The sequence below is a fragment of the Onthophagus taurus genome, chromosome 6, assembly GCF_036711975.1.
Source record: "Onthophagus taurus isolate NC chromosome 6, IU_Otau_3.0, whole genome shotgun sequence".
In the NCBI taxonomy this organism is placed as follows: domain Eukaryota; kingdom Metazoa; phylum Arthropoda; class Insecta; order Coleoptera; family Scarabaeidae; genus Onthophagus; species Onthophagus taurus.
In genome coordinates, this window is record NC_091971.1 from 6,284,845 (window position 1) to 6,298,460 (window position 13,616).

General features: G+C 36.4%; 1 protein-coding gene across 3 annotated transcripts in view; it reads right to left on the reverse strand.

Annotated features, from left to right (window-relative positions):
- Nucleotides 1-13,616, reverse strand: part of LOC111427934 (neuroligin-4, Y-linked-like) — a 120,411-nt gene that overhangs the window by 46,789 nt on the left and 60,006 nt on the right. For all 3 annotated transcript variants that reach the window (XM_071196381.1, XM_023063298.2, XM_023063297.2), the window contains one exon: nucleotides 9,514-10,062. In XM_071196381.1, coding sequence (XP_071052482.1) covers nucleotides 9,514-9,949 — 436 coding nt within the window. In that variant the 5' untranslated portion in view covers nucleotides 9,950-10,062. The remainder of the gene's footprint in view (nucleotides 1-9,513; nucleotides 10,063-13,616) is intronic.

Genomic DNA, 13,616 nt, shown 5'->3' on the forward strand with positions numbered 1-13,616 from the left:
TTCGTTTTACGAGGGTAATGGTAATGGAATTTGGGTTGATTTTGATTGTAGAACAAAGAGTGCAATTTTGCGGCGATATTTGAAAGCGGAAATGATAACATTCAAATACCGCAATGACCGTAATTATTATCGCTTTATCGAAATTTCGTTGTTTTAAAATTTAATTATTTATTGATTTGTTTCATAAATTTTAATTCTATTTAAATTAAAAAATACTCAAATTCGTATCAGATGAAACTTGAATAAATTCTATTGGTATCCTGTAAACTTATCCCCAGCTCACATAAACGCACTAAGGGCCTAGTTACCATCGAGTATAGTGGAAACCCGACGTCTAAGAAGCTTCGGAACGTCCCCGACGTACAGTTGGTAACCTAAGAACGTTCGAGAGGAATAAAAACTAGACGAGAGCAACCGGAAATATGCGGCCATGCGAGACTCCATTTTCCATAGCAGTTCAAAGCCGCCAGAATAAGACCATATTTCGAACTGAACAAGCTGCAAGTTTTTGAATGGTCCATTACCGGCGACAGTTTATTGCCCAATCGATGCACTAACCGTTCCACAACTTTTATACAAAGTGCTCGCGGGTTCGGCCTTTATGAAACTCATTGCATCGCCCAACATCGAATATTAGCTATTGCAACGTCCCCGTTGCAACGCATGCAACATATTGTAGTATAGGTAACATCTGGGACAATATTAGTTATAAATTTATGAGGAAAAATATCAGAAAATATTTTGAAACTAACAAATTGATTTCTCATTTCTGAAGAACCATTAAATGTTCAAGCAGGAAGTTATGTAAAAAGTCCATTTTTATCATTTTGATTTTAGTTTACGTGGTGTACATTTGAAGCAAAAGCTGGACTTGTTTAACTTATACAGCATTTAATACAGCTCGAAACGATTTATTAGCTTAAATCAAACATTATGTAATCTTATAATTACACGAATTGGATGTAGGTTTCACTAATATTTGATAGAGATTCAATTCTGTGTACTTTGTCAGCTTTTAGTAAATAGAGTTCTGCTGTCACGTTATGCGTTCACGTTGGGATTACAGTATGGATTACCTAGATTAATGGACATCATTAATACCTTCATGAATATTGTAATAAACTAATAGCGAGAGACTAATTCAATAATAATTCCATCGGGTGAATGTTTAAAGTAAACCACACGCAAGTTAAAAACGCAATAAAATTACATTCTTTTTAAATAATCTCTTCTTATTGTTGGGGTTTCTTCCCTGCTAACGCAGTACTTCTGCTAACTAATTAAGATTACTATTTAAGATTCCGTAAGATATCTCCCAATTGAAATAAGTCCAGGAGATCCGAGCATCTCCGCGGGCTATTTGAAATTCATTTAAGTTATTACTGAATTATTTCTAGTCTCGAACTTCCGCCATTCCGTCGTCCGGGTTCCTCCAGAGATAATTATCATATTAAAAATTTGAAAAGTCCGCGCGCCCTCCTAACGCGGTGTTACGGCCAATTTAAAAGTTTCCGTTTGTAATTTTTACTTGTGGCGGAGGAGCCAGGATGAGAAAGAAAAACGTGTTCCCACAAATTTTAAAAACTATGAGTTACGTTTTATCATTTAATTAAAAACTCTGTATCTAAAATAAGTTATAAAACAAATGATTAAATTTTCGTGGACGTGATTCAATCGAATCGAAAATATATTGCATCAAAAGATCACGAACTTGCAAGTACGTGCAATATATCCTGATATTGAGTTGTTACATTGTGCGGAATATATCAAGAATTGACACATCTTGAAAATCTTGTATTGGTAGTTGCCGCAATTCCCATTGGTCTTGATTCAGGACATTCAGGTACAGAAGTTATTAAAGCTTTGAGGGTATTATGTTGGTGACAGTCCATTTGATTTCATTTGATACTAAGAAATAATAGTTACAGCGATTTATTTCAATTTTTTTTTATCTCTGGGGGAGACATTTATAAAATAAATCCCGGTATAACTCTCTATTTACACGTCAAATAAAATTATTAAGAATTTTGTGTCATCTATTTTTAACATCGTTCTTGGAAAAAATAATCCCTTGCAATTTATCTGGCAAAGTTGACCTAGTTCAATAAAATTCCTCAGGCACGGCCGCATTTTAAAAGGCTTGCCAGTTGGACTTTTCATAAGTTTTACCGCCGGGCAGTGTCCTCCAGCTTTTTGGTCTAACGTTGGCAAACTCGTACTGAATGCATGCTCCTCCTTTGAAATAGTTGGGAGACATGGTGACTTTTTCACAAGGGACTTTTCCAATATTTCCGTCCCTCCGCTAATTCGCTTTCATGACGTTTCCCTTTGTACGAACATTCTTTGTGTCGCTGCCAAAACAAAATTTTAATAAAACGGCTCTTTCAGAAGATACGACAGTGTGCTGAGCTAAAGAATAAATATTTGAAACTTTCGAATGATATAAATTCCTAGTAAGAATATGATATGCTTTCCATGTCTATTTATTGCATTTACATTTTAACAAACATTTACTTTCAAGTATGTTAATTTAGTGTTATCCCACTAAAATTTTCCAAGACATTAAGTTTTAATCAATCCTTTCGAGGGATAAAAACGATTTTCCCTAGGGAAAGTATTTCAATGATCACGAACGAGGCTACGACCAACTTTGGGAATTAAAATAATTTCGGAAAGTTACTTTCCCCCGTCTTGTGGAACTTGGGGGAAACGTTGAGCACCCCTGATATTTCTTCTACGACGTCCGGCGTCTCGACTGGGGCGATTACAACTAAATTAATTCGTTATAATGACAAAGATTACCGAAACGGCTGTAATCAGTGAATTTGGAGAAAGTGGTTTCATTGTTCCCTAATATTGTCCGAAGAACATCAGCATTGGGGATGAGAACAACTTTATTAGCACTTCTTTTCGTAAGGAGTTGTAATCGGTTTAATGTACCCAAGTAAAAAGTTTAGACAATGTAAAACTAATTCAATAGACGTCAACTGTAAAGTGGTTTAACGAAGTTTTAGTAAAAGGCTTATAGAAATTACTAATATTCTGAATATTCTGTTAATAAAAATTGGGTGATTAAAGATGCTTATATCTAAAATGTGTTGTTTTTTTAATGTGTAATGAGCTTACAGACAAGTTCTGGAATGGAACAGCTAATTTAGTTTATTAAAGTTCGAGTTCATAGAAATTGTAGGTAAATACGCTGCTAAATGTAAAAGTGGAATTAAAAATACTGGATAGGTTCCTCTTCAGCCACATATGTACGTATGAATAAACAGGCCAACAGAAAAATAAAGAATTTTTGTAAAATCTCTGAGTAAAATTAGAATCTTAATGGAATTTTTTAAGCTTAACATAATCGCATTCAGCAAGCGGACTCGAATAATTTTGCATAATCCATATTCGCCAAACAATTTAAACAAAGCTTTTTTCTTCAAAGCGTTCTTAATCACCTCAAATATTTATATTTTTATCTGTGGCGAAAGAAGTTTTAGATCTAAACCAAAAACGAGTACGCCCAGGAAGAAAACATTGATAGTGAAATTCAGCAAAATTGAGATTTCAAACAGAAAAACAAAACCAGGATCAAAATAAATCTAGAAATAGGATAATAATCATTTTCGAAAACACATATTTCTTACCACATCATTGAAGTTGTTACGCCCCATTGTATCCGATGACTCTATTCGTGAATAATTGAAATTTTCCACTTTAAATTCCATATTGAAACGAGCGCTTTTGTGAAAGCACTTATTTGTCCGTCTCGCACAATGAGAGTCCCGGATGATTTACAGCGCGTAATATTTGCATTATCACGCGAGCGTCACCTACAGACTTTGAATTAAGCGCCTCCGCTGCGAGCGTCTGAGCCTCCACTCCAAAATTAACTGCGGTAATTGATGCAGCCTGCACCCAACTGAAGGATCTGTTTCTATAACTTCAACGAAGAAATTAATCGTTCCGTGCGGACTGCGGATGGAGCTTCAAGTGAGGGGAATGTGAATTTACGTACTCTAATCTCGCTTATTACTAGTTGTTTCATAGTTCTAACTCTCAAACTTTAACGATTCACTAGTTTTGTTTGGTGTGTGATAATTTTAATGTAACAACTTTAAAAAAGAATGTTAAGAAAGTGGATGTTGGTTGGAATTTCTAGTTAAAGAAGCTATTTCCCCTAAATCTTTTACAGAACGTTTATTTCTTATGGGCAATTTGTTACGGTAGTAGACACCCAACAACGACAAGCTCAGGTACTATTTCGGCAGGGTGACACGTTCAATTCCTGGCAACATCGGCGCAGTACAATAGGTTAATTTGGCTGGGACGTTAAGGGTATTTGTTTAATTGAGTGTTACGCCTCGCTAGATTGTGTTCAGGATCGGGAATTTATTACAGTTTAGCGGCCACTGATGGCTGCGAACATGGTTCTGCTGTTTACAGTTTCAAGGGGAGCTTTGGCCCAAAGCTTTGCAGGTGGGCGTTCAAGTGAATTGTTTCAGCCTACCCCTATTGTTTGGGGGATATAAAGATTGCCCTCTTTCGCGTGGTTACTTCATTTAAAAGAAGGGAAATATGAAATTTATGTTTCGCCTAATGTACAAATAATTTATTACCGTAATTTTTCGTTGTAAAAGGTACGGTCTTTGGTCATTACGAATCGCAATTTTCGTGTTCATTAACTACATTTGCATAACAACCGGTTATTTACCACCAACGCCATAAATATTTTCACAAACCAACCTCGGCTGTAACTGCCTATTATTAACATACCGCAATGCGCATGTTATAAAATGGATTCAATTTTCGATGTTCGGTTTAAATGGGAATTAACGTAGAATAATAGCGAAAAGAAATGTTAGTTGGGCACAGATACACGTCCGGGAAACTTGTTCGCGAGGATATCGAATGCTACAAAAACAAATGGCCACAATTCGAGTTTCGGAAGTAAAATTTTACATGACTTTAACTGAAAATCACAGAGCGGATACAGAGCGAGCCGATCCTTTCCCATTTGCATATTGGGGATGGCGATTTTTTCATCCTCGCCCGTCCATTAAACGAGTGGAAACGACGCGTGTCCTTTTTTTCGAACAGAAATTCCCCCTGGGTCGTGGCCGGCATGAAAATCGTTTGGTGTCAGGTGACGAATTGTTTTGAATAAATTTATGTTTTCACTTTAAAATCGATCGTTTATCTATATCTTTCAAAAGTTTTCAGAGCTTTATCGTTTAGATTTTTATTTAAGTTGAAGTGGGACACTATAAAATCGTATAAAACTGTACTAGTTTTCTTGCCAAACATTTTCATTGTGATATATAGAACGGACCTAGACAAGTGGAGCTGTTAAGGCATTTTGTCGGACGGCAATCTCAGCTAATAGGGTTCGTATAATCCCAGCTTGAAAATCGACAAAGGATAGCTGGCAAAAAGCAAGCGTGGGGTGTAAATCGCTCGGAGCTGTTGTGCGGCGCTCATATATCATTTTGAGGGCAATATAGTTTTTGCTGTCCGGCTCCCCGCGATGGAGATATCCCCGTTCCTTTTGCTACGATCATCGCCTTCTCCCAGATGACTTCATCTGGTGCTTCGCCGACCATTTCTTTTTCGGGGACATGTGTTGCCGCTGTCCGCGATATGAAGCAATTTCCTATATATAAGAGATGGAGTTAGTTATTTTCTCCAAGGGAATTGAAGGAGCTTCGACAGAACTGTATACTGACATGGGTAGAAAAATATTGTTATCATTTTTCCCCTATTTATCAATTTCGTCATTATCAATAATATTATTAAGAACATTTATAAACTATTTTTACCTTTTTGACAACATGACAGTTTTGTGGTCAAGTTATTCGAAACTCACACGTAGAGTTAAAAAAGAGGGTGATGCAAAAATGAAATATACCGAAGGGCAAGGGAAATTTTATACTCCCAGCTGGGACTAGATGTCGGTTCGAACGAAGCTTATTGACTGCCGCACACGAAAAATCCTGCTTGCACCGTTTTTCGCCAAAAAATTTCGAAGTCTGTTCTAGAAAATGGATATTTATGCGGTCGTTTTGGAATACGCTAAAAGCAAAGTTACGATGGTGTGTCGGAAAATCCTGTTTTAACAATGGACCTTGCACGAAAAAAAAAACAAAGAAAATTTCTGAATAATTTCCTGTCAGAATATAAAAAAAAATTTAAGCTAAAAGTATCAGTAAATATCGGACTATCCAAGAAGATACGAACCGGAACTCGATGGTAGGGGTTGAAATCGAAGGGTCGGACGCCAATCGACCAGAAATAAATCTCGTTTTCAGCGTTGTTTTACTTATTTCCGTGTTTTAAATTTCGAGACCGTAGAGCGACCCTACGAAGGACAATCCTAGAAATAGGAAATTGACTGTTGCTCGTTTCGACCCTTCCACTTCTTTCCTTCTGTTTATTTGTTTAGGACGTGATTCGAGGGATATAAAGGGGCTGGTAACATCTTTACTTTTTGCCGTGAAAAGATGAGAGCGCCCTCATCTTGTCCTATGAAATGGAAAATTGCCGAATTGCGGAAAATTACACAGTAAATCAACGTTCCCTACGATGAGAATAAGGTTTTCGGTGTTACCATCAAAATCAGAATGAAGACGTAAATTCGATAAAGGAAGACAAAGGGGCACGCCGTTTCATAGTAAGTACTTTGAAATTTAATAGAATATCTAGAGATATGTTTGTGGAAGAGCACATCCATGTTAACCAGTAAAATAGTTCTCTCTTGATCATTTACCAAATTGAAGTGTTATGCTCCAAGATATTATTGTCGACGTAACAGAAACGTAAAGGGAATGATGTTTCTACGAGTTAATAGGCCTTCACTATACTAAAAGCTCGACACATTTAATACTTCAGCAAGAGAATCCTTAATATGGACTTGGAAATATATTATATCTCCAAATCCAAGTTACATATACCTTCAAATGTACAATTCATTGCTTACATCTTCAGAACTAAAGTGATTTTGTGTGTTAACGTTAAGATTTAAGGTTGAACAACGTCGAAATAAGCCACCATACGAATACGAATTGAAGCTTCGAGTAGATCGGTACAAGAGTTAATATCGCATTCAAAACAACTCGAGGTATTTACACATTTCCTGCCTAGCTTGGAGCTGCATTAGCACTGCAGGAGTGTCACTCGGCCCGGAAAGTAAACACCGCTCTCACTCATAGTGGCAATGGAGAAATGGGGAACGGCCAACGACTAGAAAGATAAAATACATATTTGCACGTTTCTGGGGCTGCGGCTCGGAATCGGATCCAAGGAACCAGGTCCGTACCGCTTAGTTGTACCATTTTCAGAGCCGCACTTCCTGCAGCTCCCTGTTTACGGTGTTCTTTTTAACAGTAACCGACTGTTAAACGAGAAAGTTGCGGCCCTTTGCCTCGCAGAGTGGACCCCTTTGTTTTGCAGTTCACTTTAGCGGTCAGGCTAATACTGTGTGCTCTGTCGTTTAGGCTTTCAAAGGATAAAAGGGTTTAGATCGATTTCATGACGCTAAAGTTAACTTTGGATCACGCTAGTTTAATTTCATTAGACTTTTAAAGAAAAAGATTAAACAATATTTTTCGGAAATTTATAGTATTTCTGAAAAGTATAACATGCAATATCTTTCATACAAGTTCGCCTGTAACGAAGTAGGTCTATATATTCGACGCATGGTAGACCCATAAATGTCGTTTACGCCGCCCAGGAGTTTTATTTACAATTTCATAAATTTAGAGCCGACCGTACGAGCAGATGACGAATGGGTTTTCGAAGTGAAATCGATACGGAAAGGTGGTCGAACCAAGAGCAAGTTGGAACCTGCACCTTTTCAATTAAAAAGGAAATGCGACAATAGCAAAACCTCCATTTTAAAACTTTCTCTTTCTCTCTCAATCTGTTTCTTTCTTCGTTTCTCTCATTTTCACGTTTCGTTCAGTTGCTGAGAAGTCGGTAGAAATATAGCGTAAGTAGTTCGCGTTTTAGGAAAGTTTATAGCCTCCGATAAACCCAGTCTGAGGTAATAGCAGATGGCTAGTGTACGGGATTTGATCGGATCCTTACCGGGTCGCTAGATTTTACAGGATATCGACCGGCGACCGTATGTCAGGCACGTCGTTTTGGACTGGAGCCAACTTAAATTCTAAACTCATTTAGTTGCAGACCTTTCCCGGGTTGTATGTATATAAATGAACGTCCGACTGATGTTTTATTGCACAAGTACTTCGATGTATTGCTATGGAATTGGCAACGATGGTTTATCGAAAAATGGGTCTCAACTACAGAAAATAACTTATACCAAAACTAAACAATATATTAAACAGGCCGTTACTAACCGTGCCAATGCTTAATATAAATTGATTCTCGATAGATAGCACAATTGAATATAATTGTATTAATTAATGGAACATGCAAGTAACGGTCATCACGTCCAAATCTATTCATTTCCTCCGTTCATGAGTAATTAGCGAGGAGGCTCACCGTATAATCTTACAGGAAATTGATATTGCATAGAGCTCCAACTAAAATTAATTAATTCCATTACATTTTTAATCGCATTCAAATAAATTTTGCATACGGTTATAAATTAAACTAAAATTAGAACTAACACTAACCGTGCATTTAACCGTACGTCTCTCAAGACGGCAAAACTCGAAAGGTTCTAGTTCTAGGTTTATTGTTAGTTCTAGTGTTAGTCCTAGTGTTAGTGTTAGTTCTAGTCTTAGTTCAATTAACAACGGGCGAAAAAGCCGTAATAATCGTTCTTATAACGATTATAAAGTTTGGGAAGTATTGATGTAGATGCGATTACCTTAAATGGATTGGAGTCACGTACCAAATCCATAATTTATGTCAGAAGGAAATTGACTCGGTACATTTCCCTAAGAGTTACAAAGGGCTATTATTAGAACAAACCAGACGGGGAAGGTATGAATTGTGGGTCGACCGATTCTGAGCTTAAAGCACAAACATTTTGCATCGCCCTTTCGCACACAAGTAATTATCCTACGTCGTAAATTCCACTCTACCGATTAAAAGTAATTATTTGAAAGTTCTCGCAGCCAATTTTGCAGCTACATGGCCGCGTTTGCAAGCGACTTTCGTCCCTACATAAAGCCCCTAATTATATTTTAAATTATATTTGTCGTTAATGACCGAACTTCTCGAATAAGTTCGAAATATAAAGTTGTTATTAACAGTAAACTGCGGAACGAAGTTGTGGACTTGAAGACCTAATTGCCTTATTGTAGATTTAATTTAATTACGTACAACATCGGACCAATAAAGTTCCTACAGTGATTGCTTGTTATACCAGGAAGTTATATTTATCAATCCAGTAAGTTTGGTATTTGATTGAATTAAATTCAATCCTAATTCCATAATTACATAATAATTTCCAAACTTATGTAATTTAATTTATAGTTTCTAGTAATCTAATTTTAAACATTTTCGGTGGAGCTTGAGCTATGCGTAAAAATGTATGTATAAAAAAGCACTTACCTTGCGCTGGCGAATAAATATTTAAATATAAGCAGTCTTCACTTTGATTTCTTAGAAGAGGTAACAGCCTCTTCAAGTAGTCCAATCTTCCTTTGGGCATTCGTTCTAAAGCTGCGGTTTCATTGGCGATATCGGGTAGTTTTTGAGGACAAACGGGACCTAGTTTATCGGCGAGCCTAACTCCGTCCCAAGGGCTAGGCGTTCTAGTGGGGCTAAATCTATTTGATAAAATCGGCGAGGTTGCATACGGAACGCCCAAGAACACTTCGATTGGTTTCAAATATCTATGCTCGTCCATTGGTAAAATAAGTCCTTGTAAACGACCATATCTCGTCTGCACAATTCTCGTGCTGATTTTGGCGTTTTTAGAAAATTCCCAACATTTCACTAAAATTATCAATAGCACAAATATTAAATATTTCAGAGTGGATCCCATATTTTCTTTTTGTTCTTTTAAGTTGGGAACATGTTGAATTCTTGGTAACTTACGAATTGTGATCGATTACATGACAGTTTTGTTTAGAAGTGGTTTTTATATCGATATCCAACCTGAAACAAAAAATTGTTGTTTAACAAATTTATTCGATAATATACTATACGCTTAGTTTAACAAGCATTTCTGACGTGCCATAAATAAATCGAATAATTCAAATTTAAAATAAAAATTGGCGAGTCAATATGGGAAATATTTGTAACTAATAATTCGATTTGTGGTTGATTTTCCTTGGTTTATTTAACAATGTTATTTGTAACAATTTCGTAATAACAACTGTTATACAATTTAATTAATGGTTTAGATAAAATATTGTTATTTAATATTTACGATTTTCCATTTTCATGTTTCATTACTTTGTGTCGGTTGTCAGCAATGAACCTAAGCATGAAAGTAACAAATTCTCTTTCTACCCAATATAAAATAATATAATATTGTAACTTCAATTTTTAAGAGACATATTTTAAATTTCTTTATTTAATGCTTCACTCTCCTTTCTTCACGCCCAAAGATTACATCGCTTTCCTGTTAATAACTTCCCCACGCCTTTTTTATAAACCATTTATGGTTGCTCGAATTTCTTTTTTAACGTAGAAACTAAGGAATCCAGAACAGCTTTTAACATTGCTACACCTTGACAGCACGCGGCCTCGGCTTTAATTAAAGTGACACAAAGTTTAATTTACCTTTATTAAGTGTGCAATTTCACTCTCAACAAATTTATAAGTTATTATTTTAACTCATTCAAATAGTATCCAAAAAATTGTTACTTCCATAAAGTTTAACTCACCAGAAACTGTTTTTAGTTCAAACTGCGTTATTACTATTACCATATAAAAATGAACATGAACCAAAATCGGATGACGTCTAGGAAACAACGCAAAAAAATGTATTTCATATTTTTATTTGAAAACTTTACTATTTTATTTCTATTTGTTGCGTATGTTATTTCGATAAATATGAAAATATAAATAGAGGTAGAATATTCGAAATACAGTACTACCTAAATCGACTACATTTGGAAACGTAATTGATAGTTGATTATACATTAACATTGTATATCGTAGAAATGTTATTCTGTTAACAAATACCTTTATAAACGCCAAAATCATGGTTCAATTAATACAAAGTGGTATATAGTTACAAAGCGTGCTGTGGCTTTGTGCAATTGCACCGTAATAAATACTGTTGTTTTTTGAATTACAATTCAACATTTTTTGTGTCAAATTAATTTAGTGTGATATGTGAAATTGAAATGACCGAATTTGTTTGGAGATTACTTCGCTACCAAGGCTTAGAGAGACAATTATCGGGTTACAGTTAAACTTCGTTTTGCAACCTGGTTGACCGTCGTGTAAGCATATCAGATCATGTGGCTAGTACAACGAGCGTATGGAAATTTTACCCTCAGTATCAGTGTCACGAGTAACCCACTGTAATGCGCCTACCGGAGTGTGCACATTTGCACCGTGCATTAAGCGGTCATCAATTCCCGAATTAGAATTCCAATTAGAATTGATAAATATCGGAATCGATAATTGCCGGATAAGCGTTGGCGACGTACGATTTGGACGCTAATTGTGTCGCAGCGCTGTCCCTCATTATCTACTGCAAGCAAATCAAACATATCGTCCAACGACTATATACACATTTCAATAGAATTCACTTCATGGTGGTGACCGTTAATGAATCTATTTCGAGGGTATTCAATCAAAATTCGGCGTTTACGCACATAAAAATGTATTGGCCTTCGACTAAGCCGCGTTCGATTGCATATCAAAGCGCAAATAGATAGATAAACACTTAACCGAATTTTGTGCTCATTGCTGCGGTTTTAATCTACGATCGAAGCTGCGAATACGATTTATTGGAACTGACCGCCACGTTAACGCTTAATTGGAAATAGTTCGTTCGGCAAATGTGCTTTGATCGTACCGGATATATTTTAATGTTTGTTAGAGTACGTGAACTTCCCGGAAATTGACTTTGACCGAATGGTTAACGCATATATCTTTTTGGTACTTAACCAGGCTATCCGTTTCCAGAACCCATTTATTTAGGATTAAAAATAACATGATACCCTTTTATAAAAAAATTCATTAATGCTATTTCATATAACTCAAAGTTTAGTAATTTAATATTACTGCTTATAAAATATTTGTTTTAATCGCTACAGGAATAAACCCCAACCCATTTTAAAATTATGTAAGCGTAAACATTAAGCTGTTAAGCTCCTCACGGTGGAGCTTATTACTCCCTCTAATAAATTTATAATAACGTAATCACCTCTTTTGTCTTTTTCATCACTTCGAAATCAATATTGGTGAGTTTCTAAGATTACGTTTAGATATGATATATAAAATTCTGTATTAGATACATACTATATACATCAAAGTGATATTAATATCAAACACGAGGACAATTATCTTTGTGCTATTAGGAGCAACAATAATCTAATTACGTATCACACTAGAAGACAAAGGGCAAGAGACGACATTAATTACTGGAGCTATTAGATCCTATAATCTTCCGTCAGATGGGGTTCTAATCCAATACTTAATTCAAAATATTGGTCACGTTAGGTGTATCACACAAACACAAAGAGTTTTACAAAATCAAAAAATTCATCCGTTGGTAAGCGCGAATATAGAGGACGCGAAATAAAGAGACGACGTGACCAGGACCGTCTCTACGGAAATTTAATTGCACAAGGATGAATCACTGGTGACGACCTAATTCTGAGCCACGTATGGGATCCGGGTGTCCGGGGTCACGAGAGAGGGCCCCGCGGCCCGGAGATGAAAAAACACATCCGGACTTTTTTCAAACGTGCGGCCTAAAAAGCGGCGGTGGCGTAATTTAAAAACATTCGTCGGAAAAGGGAGGCTGGAGAAGGGGGGCCAGAGACGGTCCCACAATGGCCGCCTCGGCCGCCCGCGTAAATCAGAGCTGGCTATTGTTTCACAAGTGGAAGAACGACGACATAAATCCAGAAGGCTGCGCGGCTGTGCGCGACTCGCGCTCTATAGGTGGCGCTCCGAGCGATTGTTTTGCTTGCGCTCGAATTTCAGAGAGGATAGTTGCAAACCACACGAGGAAGCGCTTATCGGCTTAATGTACGCAGACTGTGTGTTTGGAAAAAACTGTTTAAAATGAGTTGCGACTTATTATAAGGATGTAATTAAAGTAAATTGGACATCTCTGTTATTATTCATTCAAACTCATAAAATCCATGAGAGATATAACAAAAAAAATTTTTTTGGATTACAAATGTGTAAATAGAATTCGATTACGATGAAGACAAGAATCTGTCATCATTCAGTGAGGATAATGTAGAAGACTGAAGAATTTTTCAAAAAGGCTATTTCAAACTTTAAACATTGGCTGCAACCCCTTAGTGTAGCCTTCACTTCGAACCAGGAGCAGAAAATAATATTTTAATAAGACTGGGAAAAGTAATGTGCTTAGGAGCGGACAAACTCAGTTATATAATGTTTTTCGACAGTGCCAAATTGAGGAAATCAACTACATCACTAAATATTGCGTTAAATATTGAGTTCCACGAATCTGGCATGTACATGAATGACTGATCAACAATATTATTAAAACA